Here is a 24680-nt window from a genome sequence, read left to right on the forward strand (position 1 = left end):
ATTATTTCCATCATTAATATTATTATTATTAATACAATCTTATCCAGAGCCTGTTGTAGTCATCATTCAGGGCCCAGTAGGCGGTCTGTGCTTCCTGCTCTGCCCACCAGTTAAAACATTTATTAACCTGTTAGCCATGAAGTCTGAAAATAACAACAACAAAATTAAACCCTGAACATGTTCACCATAAGATATCAGAATAACTTACATTATCTATGTGGAGGAATCATCATCATCATGCACTGAACTTCTTACATCTTCTGTTAATACAAATATTTAAAGAATAGCAAAAAGAAACGGGAAACATTACATATCTAAACTGCTCTGTACAGTTTTTTTTTATCTTTATAGAAAAAAAAACTATGCATATACTGTATAGCAACTGTTGCTATAAAAAAAATAAAAATAAAAGGTGATGTTATTCAGAACAGAACAGTAGTCGTTGGTCTTTATAGCTGCTCCTGGTGTTAAAGGATCATTAACAGGTAAACGGGTTAGCCTGTGTGTGTGTGTGTGTGTGTGTGTGTGTGTGTGTGTGTGTGTGTGAGATTGGGAGAGAGGAGCAACTGGCGCTTTAATATTTCTGTCAAATCCCAGTTTCAAGTGTTTCAGGTGCAACATTCAGACCCTGAAACACAGATATACCGTGAAAAGATTTTTTTTTTTTTTTTAGAAAAAGGACAAAAACAGTAACAGGATTTTGGCCAGAGCTACTGACACCCCTGGTGAAGATGTGGAAAAACTGTTCAAATAATAATAATAATAAAATAAAAATACCCCAAAAAATATTCATCTTTTATTAGAGAAACAATTCTTACAGAGAAATGTTGAAAAGTCCAGCATGTAATGTCAGTACATTTATTCAGCGAGGGGACGAAAGTTAAGATTGTTTTTAAACAAAGTCACAGCTGGAACAATCGTTGGTCCCTCTTTCAATTAACTAAATGCAACTTAAACGTTTCATAATTTACACTTCTCCATTACTTTATAATTTACTAAGTTTCTATTAGCTCTAGAACAGTGATCAGAAGCTGTGCATTTTGGTCAAACAAAATTAATATTAAGCTTTTCCCACATTAACCAGTCCAGGTGGGTTTGGTGTGAAAGAACGAAGATGCTGAAAACCGCTTTGCGCCTGCTGTTAAGTACAGTAGTGGATCCGTGATGCTGTGGGCCCGTTTCTCTTCCACAAACAATGGGAATACTGATAAGAGTACAAAACAGCTAGAGCTCTTTCTGTTAATGTTAATTAGTAGCAGATATTCTTAAATAAAAATCTGTTTTCAGTGTAGGATTGCGCTACTGGAATAAAAAATACATTTAGTTTTAGGCTTTTGACACATCTTTACCAGGGGGCCCCGAAAAGTGAAACCAGAAACATACATTTTTTTTTGACATTTTAAGTTCTGATAAATAAACGATTGATCTTTCCAATTTTGCAAATGACTTATGAATTTTTCTGCTGTTTCAAAAACTCCCCCATCAATCTTGCAGCCCACGCTACATTTAACTGATTGGTCTGACAGATTAAGTAAAAAAAAAAATAGAATAAATAGAAATAAAACTTTCTGCACTTGAGTTTCTCAGACTCGGTAGCGAATAGATTAAAGCATATAAGAAAAATAAAAGGGAAATTCTCACACATTAGTGACTCAAAGTTAGATTTAAAGGTAAAACTTTGAACTTAGGTGAAGGGGTGTCATTATTCAACAGTGTAATTAGCAAATATCCCATTAGCATTCGGACGCCAAAAAAAAAAAAAAAAAAAAAAGAAAGGGCGTAAAAATGGAAAACAGTGGAACCCGATAGAAAAATTACCGAATGGTGGAAAACCCTCAACGCTCCAGTATCCATCCTGATCTCGTGTGAAGTAGCACCAGAAAGAAGAGACAAAGAGAGAGACAGCAATACAAAAGAAGTCGGAGAAAGTACCCAGGCAACCTCTGCATACCCAACTGAAAAGGTTGCATCATGAGTACGAGATTATCTAAATTCGCTTTGAAGATTGTTCGTTCAGCGGGAGGCAGCAGAACCACTTCTGGGACAGAGATCTGCTTCCCCGCTCTCTAGCTTTTCCTGATGAAGTTGCTTTTCTTCTCATTTGGCTTGAAACTAGTTTAAGAGTCTCTTAGATCTCGCTTCATTTAGTGTAAAAAAAAAAAAAAAAAAAAAAAAAAAGAAGAAGAAACTAGGCTCTTCTTTTAGCCCGCTATCAGTATAACAGAGAGAGATCCCATGTCAGCTTCTACAGAAGTCAACAATGTGAGGAGCAAAAACTCAGGAATAAAAGTCTCTTATTTTCTTTTCCTGTGTGCCAGCCTGTTCTTTTTTGGGCCGATCAGTCAGGATGCCGTATCCTAACAGGGAAAGCAGCCGATGGTGGACGGATCCTTCCATCATGTCCACTTCACAGGGGGTTCTCGAGGGCCTTTGGGCTGAGTGCAGCGGTTACCGAACCCTGAAAGGAGAAAGGCTCTTTAGCTGGGTTTGCTTTTCTTTGGACAGAATAAATGGCACCCGAAAGTTTCCCTCCGTTCTGCCTGCTCTTAAAAGCCAAATGTTTCCGGCACACGCGGTCCAAAGCTAGATTTCCCTTCAGCAAAGGCAAACGCCACACATCAAAAAATATGTCCGTCAGTAACATTCTCTGCAAATGTGCTGCGATTCTTTTTTTTTTTTTTTTCCTTCAGGCTTGTACCCCCTAAAACCCTCTTTAAACTTATTCCTATTTTGTCACATTCCAACCACAAACTTCAATGATTTTTGCTGAAATTTATGTGACATACCAACACAAAGTGGTACATAACTAACGTAAAAGAAAAATGATGAATGTTTCTTTTTTTTTTTTTGCAAATAAAAGCCCGAAGTGGTTTGGATACGTGTTAAGAACTGCAGTGTCGACACTTTTGTGGAACAACAGCTCGCTGAAATTACAGCTTCAAGTCTTTTAGGTTGCGTCTCTGCCAGCTTTGCACATCTAGAGACTGAAATAAATTTGTAAATTCTTCTTTGTAAAATGGCAGATTGTATGGCGAACCTTTGAACATCAATATTCTTCATTTAATTTAGGTCTGAACTTTGACTGGGTCGTTCAAAAACAATAATATGTCTGATGTTATTCTGCGTTGCAAATAAGAGTCCAAGAACAAAACACAAAAGGAATGTGAATAATTTGTGCAATCCACTGAAGGTGACCAGTACGTCACATATATTAATGAAGGTTGACGGCACACTTACCCACCCAGGTCTACTTTGCTAACTCCTGCTGTGCCGCCGTCTGACGCAGACACCACCGGCGACGCCTCAGAACAATCAGAGACATCTGGACATAAAAACAAAAAACAGACAGATTAATTCAAATGAAAATGCTTTGACGAAATACTTAAAATGTGGATAAGGCTACAATAATTTGCAATGAAGATCTGCATGCTTCTGTGAGACGGTCTTCTTTAAAAAGTTGCAAAATTGATCAAAGCTACTACAAGGAGGTAAATTCCATGCAGATTTAAAAGTCTGGCTTTTAAACATTGAATAAGTCAGACTGGAGATGTTTTGATCCGATCTCGGTTACTGCTTGGGGTCAGATCCAGACTTTTTTTTTTTTTTACATGATTACCCAGAAAACCTTTTCCTCCTGTACTGCATGTCAGCTGCAGTCATAGTCCTAACCTGCTTTTATGGGCTGCGTGGCTTGTAGAACTTTTATCACTCAGGCTTCATTATTTTCTTAATCTAATCAATTGTTGTGTTTTTGTGCCCTTTTTACAATGACATTCACAGTGAAAGAGAGACTGTATTAGCTGCTGAAACCTTCATGCCACACTGTTTCAAAGTGATCGCTAGTCGGAAGAAAATACCTCCCCTGCAGTACTGGTATGGGACTTGACGGGACCAAATAAAAAGAAGTCTCTCGGTTTTCTTAAAATTAAATTTGCACTCGGTGAAAAAAACACTTCCAAGTCGAAGAGTAATTCCCTGCGGATGAAGCCGCAGACCTGCACCAGAACCGGTGAAGCAGTAAATTGGCACTAACAATCATTAAACAATCTTCACAGCACTCATTTTTATTGCACCTCTCTGCAGAGTTGTTTTATCTCTCCCTCTCCTTTATCTGCTTTACTCACACGCTTTCTCCAACAGCTGCCCCTGACTACTGTTGTCGCGATTATCGCTCAGCGGCTAATTCATGAAAGCTTTCCATTTCCTTCTCCGCTCACCTCTGTGAGCAAAGATAAACGATCGGTCCTGTACACACCGAGGCAAAGAACCAAAACCACAACTGAGGGAAGAGGTCAACCAAAGTGTTTGTACCTTTTTGTGAGCAGCTCCACTCAGCTAAGGCTGATGTTTTCACTTCCAGAGGATCTGAGAGAGGAAGACGATCGGTCAGTTTCAAAGTTTTATTCACGGACACGTTAAGAGAAAAGAGGAACATACTGTCACACACTCATCCCACTCAGGCTACTTTCAGAATCAGACTTTACCAAACCCAAAAATAAAGAGGAAAATCTAAACCTTCGCTCCAAAGCGCGCCTCGGGTTTTAAATTCTTTGTCTGCTGGCCCGTCTTATAAACCCACGTTGAAAAGATGCTCACATAACTTCAGTTCATCTTCAATATAATTTTTTTTTGTGATGGACCAAAAGAAAATGAGGCATAAGTGGAAGATGGTAAGAAAAAGCAGTTTTCTTTTTTAAAATCTGCAATCTGTAAAATGTGGCATGCGTTTCTATTCTGTCCCCTTTACTCTGATGCACCTAAGGAAAATCCCCAAATCACCAAAACACCAGCAGCTGTAATCAGGGTTCCTTCACACTTGCAATGTCAAAATTCGAGATTTTTTCAAACACAATTTTTAAAATCAGTCTGGAAATCTAAGTGTAACACACCGGCAGGTGTCAGAAATTAAAATTAATCGACACCAACTAAGCAAAAATTGCTGTGCATTCTCCAGAAGTACTAATCTTTCTCTTTTAGACAATAAAAAAACTCCACATAAAAAAAAAGACTTTTTTTTCCCCATGTCATCTAGACATTAAAAAGTGCAATTCTATACCTTTGCAAACTTTCAGAGAGAATATAAACCGTTTACTACAAATCTAAACCATACTTTTGAGACTTTTTTGAAGGAAAATCAAAAACAAAAAACAACAGTGTACCTATTTCCTTCTAATTCACAATGATGCCCTACTTTCTGTTAGTCCATCACACAATGTGGGCTTAATGTGACAAAATCAGAATAAGTGTTTGTTGTGTGAATTCACGGGACCTGTGGTCAATGCTGCCCTCTAGTGTCGAAACAGCGGTAAAGTCTCCAAGAAAAGCACAACGTCTGCTCCAACTTGTTTGTTTGGATGGCAGAGCATCACAAAACATGAGGAAAACATCATTACCTTTCCACACACAGCGCTGAAATTAATCACAACCCAAAAAGCGCCAGCCCACCACTTGAACACATCTCATCTCTTCTTTGTATTTCAGCCTCATGGGTCCATCCGGCTCTGGAAAAGATGGCCGACAGCATGGAGGCAACCCAGTGAATCTGCGCCACCGCAGATTCACCCACCTGAAGACTGTGACCAACACAAACGCACCTGTGGCCAGTATGAAGGACTCGGGGGTTCTCTCAGGGAGAGGGGGAGGAGAGTCGTCACTGTCCCAGCAGTCTGGGTTAAGAGGTCAGAGGGCAAACGAGAGGGACAGTTAACAACTGGCCGACAAGAGAAAGAGAAGTGAAAGTAGTCTGCTGTGATTTGAAACACTGCTCTTGTTTCCAATATCATTTATTATTCCAGAGGGATTTGTGACATTTTAATATTCCAAAGATTGAGCACTAAAGTAATATTTATGCCTGTTTTCTTTCACTGTTGAGATTTACTCTCCGCAATATTAACTTTCCAAAAGAAAGGCCCTTCCTCCATCAATATCGCTGTTTTTGAGGCGTAGATGACATTCACATCTTAAAAGTTTTATGCCTGCACACTGTGTAGGTTTGAAATTATATTAATCTATTTGTCCGTCTATCGTATTAATATTTTATGGGTGCGCGTTCCGGATTAGTTGACACGTTTATAGCGAGGCTGCAGATTTACTGCTGCTCTAGCTGGGTTGTTTGATGAGGAACGCGTTTGAGGCTTCACCCGCCAGCGAGAGCCAATATATTTTTCTTGAACAGAGTTTTCGACTTGAGGGAGAAAATGTAGTTTTGCTGAAACTGCTACATAATACGTGTAAAAACGAGCCTTTAATCACTTTATCATAGAAAACCACTGCTCTGTCCTTTATTAGTTTTCGTCACAGACGTTACGAGGGCTTAAACATTCGCATGTCGCTCAAAAAGTAAACATGCTTAAAGGCGACCATGACAATAACGAGAACAATAGCCATAACATAACTGTACATAAACAATTTCATATTTAATTTATTATAATCTCCAGGTTCCAGCTGTATTTAGGTCCTTGTTCAATAAACAAAAATGATTAAGTTGGTGGTTTCTAGTAAGAAATTGTATTAATATTCTTAAAATTGAATAACTAAAAGCTTTAATAAATATGCCCTAGTATTTACAATAATTCCTAGCTGATGTAAATGATTTATTGTTAGTGTCTTCTGAGCATTTTAATCATAACAATAAATATGCAAATCAAGTAAATCACATTGAATATGCTTCTTCAGATATTTGAATATTTGAAGTTCATGTTTTTTCTCGCCGATGTCAGATTTACATAAACGTTAGTAAATCTGACATCCAAGCTAATAATTTTATCCTTCAGACGACTAAAATGCAGCCACACGTCTTCAAGTTTATTAGTGCCAACCCCGATTAGAGCGTCTCCGTTCGAAGTAACTTCCATCTTCTGTTGTTAGTTATGAATTCAATAATAAAGTTCATCCAACCACCACGATGCTGCAGCTTGCTCGCCTCATCAACAAGCAGCCATTAGATCATTGCAACAATCAAACAGCCGCCGTTAGCCAGCGGTAAGTAAAATCGCCACTGCCGAAAAGAGTGCCAGAAAGCGAAGCAGGCCAAGACGCTCAACCTTACTAACCATCGTTACGACGGCGAGAACAAACATCTCCACCACCATAAACCAGAATAGGAAAAAAAAAAGAGAGAGAATCAATAAAAGATCAGGAGGAATTTCAGCCTTTAAACCACCAATTGACTAAACCCACATCCTGTAGTCATGGCAGCAGAGGACAAAACAAGCCAACAGGGTGACACTGCTCTGTTCAGCCCCGCCGTGCACAAATGTGGCACCAATCAGTATCATGCAGTGTTGATCCTTAGCCATCCGACATGCACTCAAGTTCACACACAACCGCAGGATTTCGCTCTCATTCCCAAACCAATCGCTTGGACAAACACAGACAGGAGGGGAGGAAAGAGGAGGGAGTTTGGACAGATGTTTGGCTGCAAATGTTTGCAGCATTCCTTGCAAACCAAACCAATTAGTGAGAAGTCATGCTTTTAAGCAAGACACATGGAGTAATAGTGCTGCACATTGTTCCCTCTGCTTCTACTTATAAGCTTCCTGTGTGTCTTATGATGAGTTTTTTTCCCCTTAAGTTAAGAGGATTTGTTAAGAGTGTCTTGCAAAAACAAAAGATCCTTGAATTTTCCCACATTTTGAAGCACAAACCAGAAAACAGACCAACACAAAGTAGTGCATAATTGCGAAGTGGAAGGAAAAGCACTCCGTTTTATAACAAAAACACTTAATACATAAAGGTTAAAGAATGACATAAATTTATTTATTAAACTTTTGATTTTTAATCAAGGTAAAATTACTATTGACAAATTTCTTGCAATGGAAAATGTTAAGTACAATATAAAGTACTTGTATTTTAACTACCAAAACTTTGATAATAAGTATAACTCCGGACACTTTTACTGAAGAGACAATGCTGCACCCAAATCACTTTAATTTAATTTCTTAAACTTGAATCCTGTTCTTATGTCTGCTGATAAATTAGTTTAACCATGCCTAAAAGAATTTAGATGCTTTTCAATTAATAGAGAAGTTTTGGATCTACAATGAATAATATAATATATATATATACACTGCTCAAAAATAAAGGGAACACTTAAAAAACACAATATAACTCCAAGTAAATCAAACTTCTGTGAAATCAAACTGTCCACTTAGGAAGCAACACTGATTGACAACGGGGACCCTCGTCGGGTCAATCAGTGTTGCTTCCTAAGTGGACAGTTTGATTTCACAGAAGTTTGATTTACTTGGAGTTATATTGTGTTGTTTAAGTGTTCCCTTTATTTTTTTGAGCAATATATATATATATATATATATATATATATATATATATATATATGTGTATACTTTTATATATAAAGCGAGAAATTCACACCATGTTTTCAGATGTGACATTTTCCTTCCACTCAATTATTATTGTTCCAGCCACAATAACAAATTTTGCAGGACGATAAACTATTCCAGAAATTATTGTGATAAATGATAGCATTGCCATTTTGAGACCATATTCAACTAATGGCATATTAATGCAAGTACACCCACTCAAAGATAAAAAAAATATTCTAAACATTTAATAATTGTTCACTTTAGACAGGGAAAACAGCCAAAGTGGCACATAATGCAAACTAACTAGTCTGTTTATCAAAATGGCAACTTTTCAACAATATTAACAACTGAAGTTTATATTAATTACTTATTTATTGAGACAGGCTTAATAATTATGCATCGACTTGAGATGGTCTATGACACAAAACAATTTTAAATTATTTAAGGTGAAAATTGAAAAAGTGCGTAAGTGGATAAGTAAAAGGGTGTTAAGAGGTGACATATTGAATTAGAAAGTGAAAACAGCTCGACTTACTTGTTGGGCTTGCAGAGGGTGATGGGATCTTCTGTCCCGCGATGGACATGGGCAGCACCTTTCTGACCGACTGCTGGGTCCCAAGGGGAGGCGAGGTCGTCACGGTGCCTGTCGCCGTGGAGACGTTTTTGTGATAACCCTCCTTCAGCTCGGACATCTCCTCGTTCCCCTCCTCCTCCGAGTTATCGGAGTGCAGGGGGTTGGTGAAACTGAGCGCAGTCCTGACAGGAGTGGAGGAGGAGGACGACGACGAGGAGGAGGATATGTGGGACGAGGAAGAGGAGGATGGAGCGGCTCTGTCCGAGGAGGAAGAGGAGGAGGAGGTCTTGGGAAACGGTTTTTCGGGGCTGTTGCAGGAGTGTGTCCATGTCGCGTGGCCGGGTTTCGCGTCTTGCGTCTTCTCCTTGCCGTCACTCGTCACGGGAAGGTGGTTGGGTCTGGTCAGGACGCCCTCGTCCGAGTGGCTCTCTCCGCATCCGCCCAACCCCCCCTCGGTCCCGGAGTCCTCCGACAGAGAAGAGCTGGACGTCAGCAGGGTTTGACCGGAACGGGCTTTGAAGGCGTGGGCCCTCTGCAGCGTGGAGCCACTGGTGGTCGAACTGTTGGCTCCCGTGGAGGAGGAGGTGTCGAAGCTGCGAGGTCCTTCCTGCAGCGGAACCTTTTTGATCTCTATGCTGAGCTTCCTCTCGATCCGAGGGGCGCCGCAGCACTCGACGACCGGCGACAGGGGCGAGGAGGGCGTCGGAGTCTGGCTCGGGCCCGACTCGGACTTTGTCGACGTCGACGAGGATTTGCTGTTGTAGTTGTCGTTCAGGTCCAGGTGCGAGACCTGGGTCTGTCGATTCTGGCTTTGTACATTCGGATCCCTGGGCTCTGATTGGCTGGCAGGTTTGTTGAGACTGGATTCGGACCGGTTCTGCTGCTTGTTCGCTTCTTCGTTCTGTAACCAGCAAGAAACGAGAAGTGTGATCTCCGGAATGAAAAAAACATCCAACAAAGCAATCTTTGATTTTCTTATTATGAAGCAATCCTAGATTTAACCTGATAATTATTATAAATGAAGCCAAACGTTTCAGCACACATAGCCAATTCTGGAACTTGTTGCTTCTTTTCTAGGAAGTCTGTTTTACAAGAGCATTTTCTCATTTTGTGCCATTTAAAAATTATAAATTAAAGCTAATAGTAAAGACAAGAACAAATCAGGTTTTACGGTGCAGTCAACATTTGTTTAAAAGCACCTTTTAAGCTGTGAAACAGTAACAACTTAAAGTCAGTCGGACTTGAAGACAATCGGTCAAACGATTACGAGAGCAAAACGTGAGCAGCTTTGTTTGTATTCCTGGCTGCATCTCAATCAGGTATTATTTTGTTGGTGGGTCATTCAGTTAATCTGGTGATATGCAAATAAAATTTTGTTTTGTTAGTGTAAAGAAAACCCAACTATGGCTCATGGGGAATTTTACAGAAAACTTTAAAAGACAAACACAAAACTTTCCTGTGACATATTCCAACAGCACAAATATTTTAATAAATGGTAATAGTTTAGTATGTAGTCTGTTGTTGTTTTGTTTTTTTTGTCTTTTTCTGCCTCTGGTGTTTTCCAACCACATTCATACAGTTTATGAGATCTACTCATTTCCTTGTTCAAGCTGAGCCACAGTAGAGTTTGTTATTGCTTTGCGGGAGAAGAGATGAGAATCAGACCTTGAGGGAATTTGTTCATTTTCTTAAATCACTTTTTATTCAAAGATCTTTATGTAAATAAAGCCTCAGTCACATCTAATTTCATTTTGGACGCACAACAAAGCTTCTACAAACAAACTTAATGTTCAATTAGCATAAAATTACCTAAAGGAAACAACACAACCAGGCTTCATAACATTTTAAATTAACTTTACTAAAATTCTGCGCTCTCTACCATCTTTCATGCGTTTTTACACATCCTTCAGTCACACGTAAAACGAACGAATATGTTAAAAAAATATAGTTCGGCTTACCTCTTTCAGGCTGCGCTGCGTGGTATCCAGGACATGTATGACAGGTTTGGGATGGTAGCGGTCGTTGTCCTGCCGCACGTTGGTGACGGTGGGGAAAGCAGACGGGGGAGACGGGGTGAGAATCGGGGGGACGGGGTGAGCCTCGGGGGGCTGGAGAATCTCCTCCTTAACGTCGCCTTCCACCTGTGAACTACGCCAAACCACAGAGGAAGAAAATGATTAGTTTCTGATGGAAAGAGGGTAAAAAGACAATTTAACAATCATTCCACTTGTTTCACACTCTGTTTAATGGGGAAAAGGAATATTTCTCGGATATCACCACTAGAGGGCAGGCTTTCAAAAAGTCTGGCAGTAAAGTCCAGAGTTGCTCTGCTGAGACAAATTACATGTTCCCAGATTTCAGGGTTTGACTCCCACAACGTTTTCAGCCCATATTTTGTGGATTTATGGTTAAAATAGTATCTGAGCAAACTGGAAAAACATCCTTAGAATCTGATTTATTTCTCTTTAACAAAGTTTAGATTCAGGGATTGTAAATAAATAAAAAAATTATTAAAAAAAAATAAATCTCTAAAATGCACAAGTAGTGCATGTTGAGCTTTAATTGTTGCACAAATTCAGCTGCATATAAGTGTGAATCACACACAGGATACAAAGTTACACACCAAGGCATCGCTCCACTCCCCCAAAACGGGCGTTTACACGCCGGTGCGCATGCAACGGCAGCGGTGCGGAGAAACAGCGAAAGGATGTGGTGGTGTGCTAATTCAAGAGCACATGACTGAGGCTGCGTGGATCAAAGGCAGACAGACAGAAAGTCAGACAGGCTAGAAGCACAAGGGGATTTCCTTTCCTTCTGTGCGGCAGTCGGGCCATAAAAGCCTTTGTCATTAAGCCTAAGTTTCTGGAGTACAGCTGTCACTGGCTTATTCTTTGAAAGAGGCTGCAAACTGCTGAGCTTCTCACTGTTTATTTGTCTCTGTGTTACGCTCAGCTGAGGCAGAGGAAGCTGTTAGACATTGAAGAAAGTAAGCCCACGAGATGTTTGCTTTCCTTTATAAATACTGTAACGGCACAAAGTCGAGTTATTATTAAGTTTTATTTTTGAAGCGCAGAGCTTTTCGAACTGTGATAATGTTCTGCTGAATCCCAAAAATCACCTATTGGGAACTGTAGCACATTAGGCTAAACATTATCCTTTTGCCCTCTTTAATAAAGAAAAAAAAAAAAAAACACCAAAGAGGATATCTAATTTTTATCATATTTGTTGTCTCGTGAGGAAAAAAATTCTATTTAACGATAACAATGACGACTTCCGGTGACGCTGATTGCTTCTGTAGGGATATGGATTATCTGCATAAAACTACATGAGATTAAACTTGAATGATTTGTAGGGGACAGAAATTGTTGTGTTCTCTAGAAACGAACGACACCAAAACCAGCACAAGACACAAGAAAACGATTAATCGAATTAATCATAATGAACACGTTATTCAAATAATCGTCAACTAACTTAAGTAAGTGATCAATTGCTAAGAGGCCGTTTGCAAAAAAACATACTCAAAGCAGCAATTAAACAAAAATTGTACAAGTAATATTTTGTATTTTTGAAGTTTATTGAATGTTAAGACAGTAAAGTAATGTGTTGCTGTCTTTTAGGCAATGTTTCTTTCCTTATTTAAAAAAGGAATTGATTTGAATCGTTTTCTGTCTTTCTAATATTGTATGAAAGCGACTTAAGTTGTTAAATGAAAAATCGATTAATTGTCGGAATAACCAATGGAATACTTGATTACTAAAACAATGGTTCGCTCCAGCCATGCTCATCTTTATTCTTAGTCCATTAAAGTGGTCTAAATAAACTTTACAAGCTTTCTCTGGACTTCAGTTGCTCCTTCAATCCTTACTAACTAAATTGACTAATGAACAATTGCAGGACAAAAAAGCCCTCAATGTTTTCTCATTAAGAAAGGACAACCACCAGCTTATTGTCGACAGTGTCTCTTTTTTTTTTAAATAATCCATATCTCATGATCTTAGGTGAAGTTAGGAATACTACATTGGTAAATCATGAACATGTTTATTTTCTGGCACAGCTCTTCCTTCACCTTGACACACCGAAGCGTCACTCGCTTTTCTCATTAGAAGACAAGCGGTTAAAGTCCAAAGAAAAACTCAGAGGGAGATTCAGAAACCTCAGAGAACCACGGAGAAGATCAGCTTAAAAGGTTAGGAAAAAGGTTTGGCTGCTTAGAAACGAAATGTGAAGTAGCGAGGGACGATTCAAACACTTCATAATAAGATTAACAAAGGCATCTGTTAAGTAACTCCTACATGTTACTCTATCCAGCTCCTCTGCTGAGCTCTCCTCAGAGAGCGCGTTGCGTTTTAAACAGCGGCACGGTTTCTGCTGCTCGCTTTCGTGGACGCTCCGGACGGGAAGCTGAGAAAGACGTCTGCTTGTCCCCCGTCGCATTTCAATAGATTCACACTGACAACCAAGAAAAGTGGCAGAGCGTCACACATATTTAGGTCGCTCCCTCATTCCGTCGAGCCGGACAAGTAAGGCTCTTTTCTTTCAATATTTAAGATGTTGGAAACACACTCTGAGCGAGAACTGAAGAGCTATTGAGGACTAAAAGCCGAGTGTGGTGTAAATAAGCACGTGACAAAGCCATGACTCCACTCCTGCTGTATCTCCCTCCATCTCTCTCTCACACACACACAACTATAATTTCCCTTAAACACACACACTCACCAAAGTGACCCAGTGGGAGAACGTGGCTTATCTGGATAAAAATAGCTTGTACCATCAGCAGATTAGGCTTGAATAAGTTCTTCACATTACTTCTTGAGAGACAGAGGAGGCATACTGAGACGTCAGAGGAGGACAGGAGGCGTAAGAGACACCCAGAATACCCTCTTCTGTCCCACCTCCAGAAAATCTTGCTATCTTGGCTGCGTCTCAAACTTTAAATTTGTGTGTTTTAATAAGAACAGGAAAGAAGCTCTTCAGTAAACAGCTCACTTACAGCCACATCCTAAAATTAGGAGCTCTGGAAAATGTTTCCCATCAAACCAAAGGGGAGAAAAAAAGGGGGGGAAATGAAGGAAAGTAAGAGTAGAAGAGTCTGAATTTGATAAGAGAAAGCAATAAAAAAAAGTAGATCGGATGTCGTCATATTTATGAAACTAGAACTTTGGTTGAGTTTGTTTACCTCAGAAAAATGGTTGGTGGTGTAGCGGCAACAGAAAAACATTTTCCTGACAAAATAAACGGCACTGAGACAAATGTTTGAGAAAGTGAAATTTCTCCAAAAACAAAATATGGACCTTTCCAGTAACTTTTACTTTCTGATGTGTACTCTGCACAAAAACAAATGCTAATATCCATTTAAACTAAACTGAACATGTTTACTCATAATAGGCAGTTGCTCTTCTGCCTTGATTTTTTTTCCCAGTGTCTGAGCTACATGAATGAGAGGTTACAAAATATTTATGTCCCGACTTTTAATTACCAACATGTAATATTAGCCAGACGTTACTTTTTAGGTTGGAGACAATGGACATGGCTGACATGTTGTGACTTTTAGCTGCTTCCCTTCACTGATTTTTACAAAGCAACTGTACAGCTTGCTAATATAAAATACTATGGGAAACAGTTGCGAGGAGAAATGGGAGATCTGATGATAATACTGGTCAGAAATAGAGCAAGAATAATTACGTTTATCTGAATGATGCCAGAATTTTCCATTTATCCATTTTCTTTGTCAAAAAATTCAATTCTTTTAATTAAAATGTTTGTCTAAAGTGGTCTCTCGTCAGAGAATTACAGGGACTGTCACAAAGTTTTACATCTCTAAGTACTTTACATCTAGATCAAGCTTGTGATTTTTGACAATGTTTGTCTTAGAATTTACTTTTTGCTGGACAAATCGCCATTCATACAATTTATTTCAATCATTTTTTAACATTTTTCAACTTTGGACATGGAAATGACAAGCCATTGTAATCTGCCAGCCTGAAACTAACAGAAATAAAAGCCTTTAAATTTAGTTGTCGAGTTTAAACCTAAGACACCGTCTTCAAAAATATCTAGGCTGTTTTGCTGCAGCTGCATGTGCAAACAATGAATTCACTAAATGCCACAAATGATCAAGCAGAGGAACAACCACCACCCAATATGGTGCTAAAGCAAACATTTCTTGTCAAAACTTTATGTAACAAGATATGAAATGATATACTGCCTCCTGGCAAGAAGACATCCTCTCAGACATTAAAGCTTTAGTACTGAGGCAACTTTTAGGCATCCTTCAACCTTGTTAAAAAAGTTGTCAAGTGTTATATATGGCTGCAAGTAATGGGGGGGAGGGTAATGCATTCTGTGGATAGACTGTAAGAAGTGGAGCAGAACCCCTGATGGGCACATACTGCACAGCTGAAGTAGAAAAATGTCAAGTGAAGGAAGGGGAGAGGGGGAAGAAATGAGCAAAAAAACGAGATGATAAAGAAACAAAGAGAAATAATATATTTAAAAAAGAGGATAACTATGTATTTATATATATAAAACATCAAAGTGTTGGTGTCTGAAACAAAGCGTCTGGATGTGCTTTAAAGACTTTTTGTTTACAGAGAAAGATGAAAACTTTAACTCGCCTCGGGTTGCGTTGTATCCAACGTTATGTAGAGTTGCACAGTGTTGCAGCGAGTTGCAAAATGATTTATAGATACAACTTTGCCTCTGGTAGCCATAACCAGCCAAACAAAGGCTTACTGAAAAACCAAAGGCTGGCTGCATCTGCGGGTTGATTCAGAGCACAGGAGCCAGGAACCGTTTCTCTGTCGTCAGGTCATGCATTCACTGACAGAAACGTACAGTATTGTAATTTATTTATTTTTTCTCCCAACATAACACCACCTCTGCTATGTTCAACAGCGTTCCGCCTACTCGTCAACCCGAGGATGAACCTGTTAATTCATCTCTGTGGAGGATGAATGTGACTTGGTTTATTCTCAACGGTTGAGTTTAGCTTGTTTGGTAGAAATATTAACAGGAAAACATGAGGAGGATGAAGTATTACCTTCGAATGCGAGGAGGTTTAGGCGGCGGGGTGTCCCATCGTTCCTCGTCTGACTGAATGCTCGTTTTGTCCGGACTGCTTTCGTTCTGCACAGACAAAAAAAAAAAAAAAAAAAAAAATATATATATATATATATATATACACACAAACTCACACCTTTTTCAAATTCGAAGTTTATGGTTAAACTTCGAATTTAACCATAAATTAAATTCTTTCTTCCCCTTAAGATGCTCTAAGAGTAAAAGTTACAAGTGACTGCAGCAAAACTGCTCCAGAATAGAGAAAATAGTTCTGAAAGTTACCGCCTTCCTCCAAACTACTTTCCTTTCTTCTTCTCTTGCTTTTCTCTAGCTTTTATTTTATTTTGCCTGCGAAAACTTTAATGGCCATAAACTCTTATACTAGACTAGAGCCTCTGGTAGCAAACGTCCAAAGCTCTGGCTCACTAATCGAACACGTATGCGAACATGTTTGGTGGGAGACCATCGAGCGCAGAAACGAGTGTGGGATGAGCGTATGTGTAGGCTTCATTGTTCCTGTTGCCGTGTGGAGCACCTTGTGTGGGCATAGTAATCACTAACAATGGCAGACTGGACATGAGTCAGTCTGCGAAGGAACTTAATCAGATCATCTCTCTGATAAACGGTGGGCTGAGACAGGAGTTTGTTTTTGGACTACCAAACAAGTAACAGAAGTTTTAATCAGCAGCAAAAAACATAATGCAACGAGTTTAAATGCAACAATGTACTAAAGTGTCACATTTTATTATTATTTTGTCATGTCCTACTCCTGTAGGAATATTAAAATTAATTTGTTTTTTGCTCTTGTTGTTTATTGCATCAAACGACATAAATTAATGTGTAATGAGTGGGTTTCATTAGAACATCGATGATAGTTTTCCATGCGAAAAGAACCTTAATGTGATGTTTTTAAGGGAATAAGGACCGTTTCCGTTTAGTGCAGACTTATTTCTATCTTATTAGATTTGTCTGGCTCCCTCAGGGTCAGCCATTGTTTTGGAATCACCCACACATCAATCCTGAACGTTTCCGAACACCGCTGCGAGATCTGGGGAGGGTAAATTAAAAATCTGGCGGCTCAGACGTAGCGGAGGCATGTGGGAGCGTCGCTCTCATCAGGATGTGATCTCTGCAGAGAAACAGCCGGATCAGCTGCACCCAGCAACATTGTTTAATAACGTGCGACAGAACGTCATCGCTTTCCAGTTCCCTTCTCTTTTTATATACGGTAAGACAGTATCTTATGTTTAGAAAGATTCTGGTTCACCTTCAGAGACAAAGACGCACTGTGGAAAACAGATACTCTGTATTTTTAAAAACCGAAAGATTTGTTGCCCTTTCCCAAAGGACTGGTGTCTCTCGTTTAAGAGTCAAAGTGCATCGATACCAGAGCTTCCTGAGCAGGAAGTCGTCTGGTTTTCTGCCAGAACTCTCATCATCTGTGGTTTTTAGACATTACAATCTTCCTATTGTTTGCACAGAAGCAGAAACACATCAAAAACAGTTGTTGAAGAGATAACTGAAGAGGACTCCGAGCAAGTTGTGATGATAATGAAATCATGTGGTAATCTTACCAAACCCTGCAAGCAGACATTTCGTAAGACCTCACGACATTATGTCAGCTTTAAAAGAAAGAGGCATGATATGGCGCTAAAAGAAGGTGAACTTTTTCACACTTTCTGACATTAGAACAACCATCCAACTGGGTTTTTATGTCCTAAACTTACAGAAAGTAATGCATAATTGTAAAATGGAAGGCAAAAAAAGCTACATGATTAAATGAACAAGTAACAATCTGAAACATTTTGGATGTATTCTGCCCATTTTATTCTGTTACCAATGAATAAAACAATGTTTATTTGTTATCCACATGTTGGCTTACCACAAACCAGTATGTGTAAGAAGTTTTTCTGGTCAGAGGGACAAAAATGAAACTTTTCTTTGTGCAAACACCTTAGTGTTGCAGAAAATTAGGAAGTGCGCAAAGTTCACATTGTAAAACACGGTGGTGGGGGCATCATGGGTTTTCAGTAAGAGCTGGTTTATAGGAAGACTGTGTGAAGTTGCAGGTTTGAAAATCACCTATAATCACCTGGTTTTACTCATCTCAATTCTGTGAATTTGAGAGAACCGTTACATTAACATTTTGACTCCGTATCCCCTCTAAAACAATACGAGATCGGTTTGTATCCATGTTTTCGTCATGATGGAAGACAGCATAAAAAAAGCCTCAATGAGGTCAGTGGTGGCAGACAGAACAAAAGTTTTTTTTTTTCTTCCAACAGAGGAGCTTGTCTGGCATTAGCCTGAACGAAAAGATATTTTTCCTTCAGGCACAATCCCTCCTGATCTTCTGAGTTTTCAGACGGCAGACTCTCCTCCTTTTCTCCTTCCCTCTATCCCCCCTGTGACTAATTATTTGGCTTCTTCCTACTCCAAGTGTTACTCAGCCACATCCTGTCTCTCCAACACCAGACGAAATCAGTGCAATGTGAGCGTGTCGTACCATGCCATCATGTATCTGCGTGCTGGTGGGGCTCTCCAGAAGTTGCAGTTGTTTCTCGAAAAGCTGAGCGATTGCTCTGTGAACCAACTCATACTGCTCCTAGATGGAGAGAGGATAAAGGCAAAGTGAGTCAGGCCAAGCAGAGGAATAAAATGTTGATGATACAATTGAAAGATTCAGTGACTCGGTTTAAATTTAAAAACTCATTCATCTTGAATGTTTCTCTTAGGAAGAGTCTATAAATCTAATGCATGTTAGGGGGAAAAAAAGCACGGTATGAAAATCGACAAGAAATGAACTTCAAAAATACTGGCTTAACAGTCTCAACCGGCAAAACAAGAATGTTGTGACATTCAAACAGCCTGGAGGAAAAGTCAGACAAGAATCAGGGAAGACGACCGCAGCTGATTGAAACAAATCCAGTCTGTCTTAAAATGAAAGAAATCGATGTAACTGGGTCCAACTTGCTTTATACCAATCAATAATGTTATAATAATAAAATCATAATAAAAGCATTTCCTAAATGCTGATGATTGCATAAGGAAAAAAGTGACCAGGATTAGCCAGTTTTGAGCTAGTGGTCGGAGAGTAAAACAAAAAGGAAAAGGAAAAGAATCTGTTCTTCGCCTACTTCAGCAAAAGAAAAAAAGAAACAAAAAGGGAAAATAATGTAATATTTTTCATTCAGCTAACGAATATCAAGCACATTGTACTTGTGCTTGGTATTCGCCACTTCAGTGTGGCGAAGGCCACACTTCAGTGGCGAAGGCAGCAGTGAGGGAAGGATGCAATTTTTTTTATTCAAACTGTGAGTCCAACCTCAGCAGATAACAGGAAGGCAACTACAGCAAAGTCACGATATTACAGATCATTTAAAATAATAACCTAATGATCATTTTAAATGATCTGTAATATCTTTACTGATCATTTCATCACATGTTGTGACATCAGAAGTGATATCATGCCTCCCTAAATAAAGGAATCCATTTTGGATGCTGTTAGAAGAAGAAGTAAGAACAAACCTTTGTTTGGACAGCTGAGTGCCGCTGCGTCCTCATCTCTTGGATCAACCGGAAAACGTTAAAGTCCTCTGGAATTTTCTAGAAAGAGTTTGGAGTGGACGTTGGATTTTAAGGTTGATGTGAAGAATAAGGTGTCAAAGGTTCGTATTTGTTGCATACCCCAGCTTTGAGAAGATTCCACGTGTAGTCAATGGCACAAATAGCCCCCGTCCTCCCACAACCTGCACTGCACACACAAACAAATCCCATCAAAGAAAGCACTCACACACACACGAGAGTTTTAATCCTACGGCTAAGATGAAAACTCTCCAAATGCTAGCTCTATTTTCTATTAGCGGCCAGGCAATATACACTTAAAAAAAATTGATGTTTAAAAAGCAGAGCAACACCTTCTGCAGACAGGAAGGCGACAGAAGCTATAGAGGCTAATCGCTGCTTATGTATAAAATCATAAAACCTGATCTCATGCTGTCAAACAGCTTGCTGTGACTCTAAAGTGCCGGCTGTCTCCACATCAGCCCACACAAAGCATCTTCACAGAAACAGACACGCAGCTTTGAGTCCTGCTGGGTGACACAGGAACCCGGAAACGTCCCCAGGCTGCTCATTACAGCTTATTACACACACATGGAGGCAAGCCTGTGCGCTTGTGAGCAAACACATGTGCAGCGGTGAACTTGAACGCTCATTCTTTTAATGCAATCTCTTAAATAATTATGGGTTCTTAATAATTGCTGTCATTTTGATCAGTATGATAGTCCAAAGCTATAGTAATATGTGTTATAATAATCACATATTTTTGCTATTTTTGTGTGAGCTTACCTGCAATGAACACAAATAGGAACGTCGTCGTTCTCCTGGTATTCCCGCATCAGTCCGATCATATCCAATATGGAGTCGAACGACGATGGGACGTCGTGATCGGGCCAGTTGATGTAATGGAACTGAGATATCCTCCGTGTTTCCTGCAGGGCAAAATAAATAGTTAAACTTAAAGAGCAGATTTTGAAAATTTATTTTATTATTCTTTTACTGGATGTATGATAAACTGAAACAAAGCAGAGCAGAATTTGGTTTTCTGCCTTGTTTTACAACAAAAAAATAAAATGAAAAATAAAAATCTGAAGAGTGGAATGGGTTTTCAGCCCCTCCTAAGCCAATACAAAACCGCATTTTACTGCAACAGCTGCAAGTCTTTCAGGGCACATCTCTACCAGCTTTGCACATCTGGAAACTGAAATTGTTGCAGCTTCTTTGCTAAGTAGCTCAGTTAGAGTGGATGGTGAGCATCTGTGAATGTCAACGCTCTCAGCTGGTTTTAGGGTTGAACTCGGACTGGGATTCTGTACGCTCCGATCAAAATTATTGCCCTCTGGACATTTTGCCATGAAGACCAAAATGTCCAAGTTGAAAGCAGTAGTGGGGAACAGAAATTGGATTTTAATTTTTTTATGTTTTTGTTTCTTTTTTTCCCAGAAAAGACGCATTGTGTAAATCAATGTAGGAAAAACCAAACAGACAACATAAAAAGTGTTCTGACTCTTCTGTCTTCTGTTTCTCAGATTAAAAATAAAAGTTTTTTTTGTGTGGTTCAAGTTACTAAAAGTCAGCCTCTGCCTCTGTTTCCAGTCTTTAGCAGGAGTGTTTTCTCATGACTGCCCTGTATTTAGTTCCACCCACCTTTACTCTGACCACTTCCTGCTAAAAACAAAAAACAAAAAATTGCATCCGGCTGATGCTGTTGCCACTATGCTTCATCATAGAAAGTGTGTGCATGGGTTGATGCAGTGTTAGTTTTCCACAACACACACAACCTCCACGGCCTTCACAGAACAGCTGAGCGTCGACTGAGATTATGCAACACAGATTGACTATTTACTGCTGTATTTAAGGCAGCTGATTACACTGAATTTCATTTAGGGGTGTTTGAGTTAAAGAGGCTCAATAGAAAAGAAAACAACACTTTCCAGCTTCATTGAAAAAACATAAAGCTAATGCTTTTTCTTTAATTTCATAATTATGAACAACTACAGAACACAAAGACTTGTGATCTTTTAGGACTCACGTTATTATTCTGCACCGTCAAAGTCCTGATAAAGTAGTCCGTTCTTTGCTGCTCCGATTCCTTGAAAAAAAAGATGAAAAAATCAACATTTTTAATAATCCCTGACTGAAGCCGCACATCACAACACAGTGTGAGATGAACGCTTCTCTTTATTTCAACACACGCCTGTAATATTGCACGTTTCTCGACTTACACAGGAGATTCTGAAAGGGCCGAAACTCAAGGGCTCCTCGTCTCGTGATGGAAAATACCGCTCGCATTTTTTCTAAAGCAGAACAGAGAAGCCGTTACCACAAAGGGAGATGCCGCTGCTTCCTGCGCACACAAACCTTTTGTAGTCTGAAGTACACAATCGAAGTGACAAGAACAAAGGCAATGAGAATTAAAGCAGAAAAAGACAGAAAAGTCTATTTTGACAAGTGTGGACTCTCAACTGCTGAAGGATGTTTGGTGACGGAAAAAGTACAAACAAGACTTGCAATTCATTTATATTGATCAGTTGTTTTTTCTTTTGCGTTCATTTTGTCTTACACAAATATTAAATTCTGATTATATATAACCACATCTCTTCAGATTCTCATTTTATTACATTTTTTTAATAGACAGAAATCTTTCAACTATCCTCTTAAAATGGTTTTCTTCTTTTCTGTAATTTAAAGTTTTCTTGCTATAACACTGCTTCCCCTTTAATTAATCATGCATAAAAGTTTTAAAAATATGCTGTGCTTGAACAGATTGGAAAGATTTTTTCAAATCAATCTAAATAAACACAATCGAATATGCAAAGTTGATTTAATCTTCCTCCCACAGCCATAAGCTGCTTATTTAAATACCTTATTATCAGATATGAGCATAATAGTGTAGCACGAATACACACGAGGAAATACAAGCAATTTATTTCAACCCAAATGAAACGTATTCAAGGTTTTTATTAAAATGCTTTTTTAAAAATATAAAGACGTTCCGGTACATGCAGGAGAGACAAAAACATCCACAAAGAAACGCTAGAAAATCTGAAAATCTTCAAGGATAAACAACCTTCAACAGTAATGCCAAAGAATGAAACCTTGGGAGGGGAAAAAACAATTCTTTGAGATTTTGTTGAAGGTTGTGCAGAGACGGCGTGCCGCAGCTTTGATGGAGGCAATAAAAACAGAGATGTCTGTGCAAACACTTTGTCTGAACTGACACGAGTCACAGCCTTACCCTTCCCATCTCAAATTCTCGACAAGCCATTATAATAACCTGCAGAGACACAGACAGGAGGAATTAATACAAATCAATACATGCACAAAGCTGAACACTGCATGTTTGGTAAGAGATGCCTAATATGATCTGAGCACGCTGCGTTTGTGCAAGTTTTAATACGAGGAAACGGTTTCCAACACATTTTCATGATGCCTGTAATCCTGAATTATTTTAACAGACACCGTTCAGGAGGTTGCTACAACTTACCAGAATACATAGATGAGGAAATGTACATATAAATGAGTAAATACACATAGAAAAACATATACAGATCATCATTTAGATTTGCAGCCGTTTTATTTCATAAAACATTAAAATAGTGCCCCTCGCTGGCCCTAATACTGAAATTCAATGTTGCTGCTTTGCCCGCTCGTTTTTAAAAGCTTTCAAACATGATTTCTTGAATATGTTTTGACCTAAGTGAACCTTCATGCAGAGTCAAGTCTGAGATCTTAACCCTTCACACAAAGTAACACGTTTGTGGCTTCCTGTTCGTGCTAAACTAGAGCGCCAAGTCGGTTTATAAATGATTTTCGACTTAATTTGATCGTCTCTTGTTTGAAAATGAAGGTACTTGGATGGATCAACTCTGAATTTCAAATGGATATGGATAAAAAAAAACATAAGAACTGGAATATTTCACACTTTTCACAGATTCTTTGAAATAAATTTTGTGATTCATAAAAACTTTCATCCTTTTGTTATATATTGTTTGTGATCTATACGTACGATGTATGATTCCGTCAAGGAATTTGGTTTTATTTTAACAGATTCTCCTGAGAAAAATAATATATTTTCAGCTCAGACACATCATTTTGACTCATGATAATGATTTTTATATATATATAAAAATCTAAAAGCAGGAATATAACCTAAAATGCCTGTTTTTACTCTGGTTCATGTTTGTGTAACCTTCACAGCACCTAAATAACGACTCTCCTCTACGGTGGATCACACTCACAGCGACATTGTACTCCCAGTTCATCCTCCAGAAGTCGATGACCGTGTTTGGGAGCGGACCCTGAGTTGCGATGTAGGCTTTCGGGCCGTCGACACCCTGAATAAACATGCAGTGGAAGAATAAATCAAAGAAATCATGGTCCGAATCAAAACTAGACATAAATCCACATGATTTTTTTTTTTTTTTTTACCTTTATAAAGTTTGCATTGATGTAATCTGTGTCCTGATTGGTTGTTTTTAATGTCAGCTTTACTCTAGTGTGGTCAACTGTGGGAAGGAAAACAAAAGTGATTTAATGTATTTATTTATTTCTAATAGTGAGCACAACAGCGATAACAGAATAAGACAGGAGGTGAAAACGGTCAAACGGGGCCACGGGGTTTTACGCTCGGTTTCAGAGAGGAAAAAAACAACAACATCATCCTCATTGCTATGTACAGCAGCATCTGTGTGCTCACGTGCGTGTCTGCATCTGTTATGGATGAACCAGTTCTTCCTTTGCCTTATCAGCTCATTCACTAAAAGCTTTAATGAATGGATGGGGAGAAAGGAGAGGGTAACAGAGGATAAACATATTAAGGAAAAAGTAGGACAGACGTTGGGTCACATAAGCTTCCCTGAGGTTGTTACGCACAGAAACAAACAAAAACATCCCATGACTTGTAAAGATGACCGTTTATTCAGCGCACAGACCAAAAAACAAAAGATTTTCTTGTAAAATCTTCACATCATCCTTGAAATGTTTGCGCTCATACTAATCTCTAACCTTTATTTTTTTCTAGGTGCTAATATTATCTCCGATGAAATGTGGATTTGTCTAGTCAGGCAGTGACCTTTAAAGCTGAGCTGATAGATGCACAAATTTTTTAAAGCTGCAGCCCTTGCAGGACACAAGGTTGCAGAGAGATTAGAGTGAGAAAG

At 39.0% G+C, this 24680-nt stretch overlaps 1 protein-coding gene across 5 annotated transcripts in view; it reads right to left on the reverse strand.

Moving 5' to 3' along the window:
• Nucleotides 1-2322: 2322 nt before the first annotated feature.
• Nucleotides 2323-24680, reverse strand: part of ptpn12 (protein tyrosine phosphatase non-receptor type 12) — a 41151-nt gene continuing 18793 nt past the window's right edge. The window contains exons 3-18 of one of the 5 annotated variants that reach the window (XM_008400756.3): nt 23950-24026; nt 23760-23855; nt 22757-22795; nt 21744-21815; nt 21551-21610; nt 20308-20450; nt 19645-19711; nt 19486-19563; nt 18464-18562; nt 15938-16023; nt 10857-11046; nt 8860-9799; nt 5595-5666; nt 4312-4365; nt 3242-3322; nt 2323-2458 (exon numbers count right to left, since the gene is read on the reverse strand). In XM_008400756.3, coding sequence (XP_008398978.2) covers nt 2397-2458; nt 3242-3322; nt 4312-4365; nt 5595-5666; nt 8860-9799; nt 10857-11046; nt 15938-16023; nt 18464-18562; nt 19486-19563; nt 19645-19711; nt 20308-20450; nt 21551-21610; nt 21744-21815; nt 22757-22795; nt 23760-23855; nt 23950-24026 — 2216 coding nt within the window. In that variant the 3' untranslated portion in view covers nt 2323-2396. Of the gene's footprint in view, nt 2459-3237; nt 3323-4311; nt 4366-5594; nt 5667-8859; nt 9800-10856; nt 11047-15937; nt 16024-18463; nt 18563-19485; nt 19564-19644; nt 19712-20307; nt 20451-21550; nt 21611-21743; nt 21816-22756; nt 22796-23759; nt 23856-23949; nt 24027-24680 lie in introns of all 5 variants that reach the window. The other 4 variants (XM_008400757.3, XM_008400758.3, XM_017302896.2 and 1 more) reach the window with 4 other exon arrangements.

This window comes from Poecilia reticulata, chromosome 23 (assembly GCF_904066995.2).
Source record: "Poecilia reticulata chromosome 23, P_reticulata-male-v2, whole genome shotgun sequence".
Lineage (NCBI taxonomy): Eukaryota > Metazoa > Chordata > Actinopteri > Cyprinodontiformes > Poeciliidae > Poecilia > Poecilia reticulata.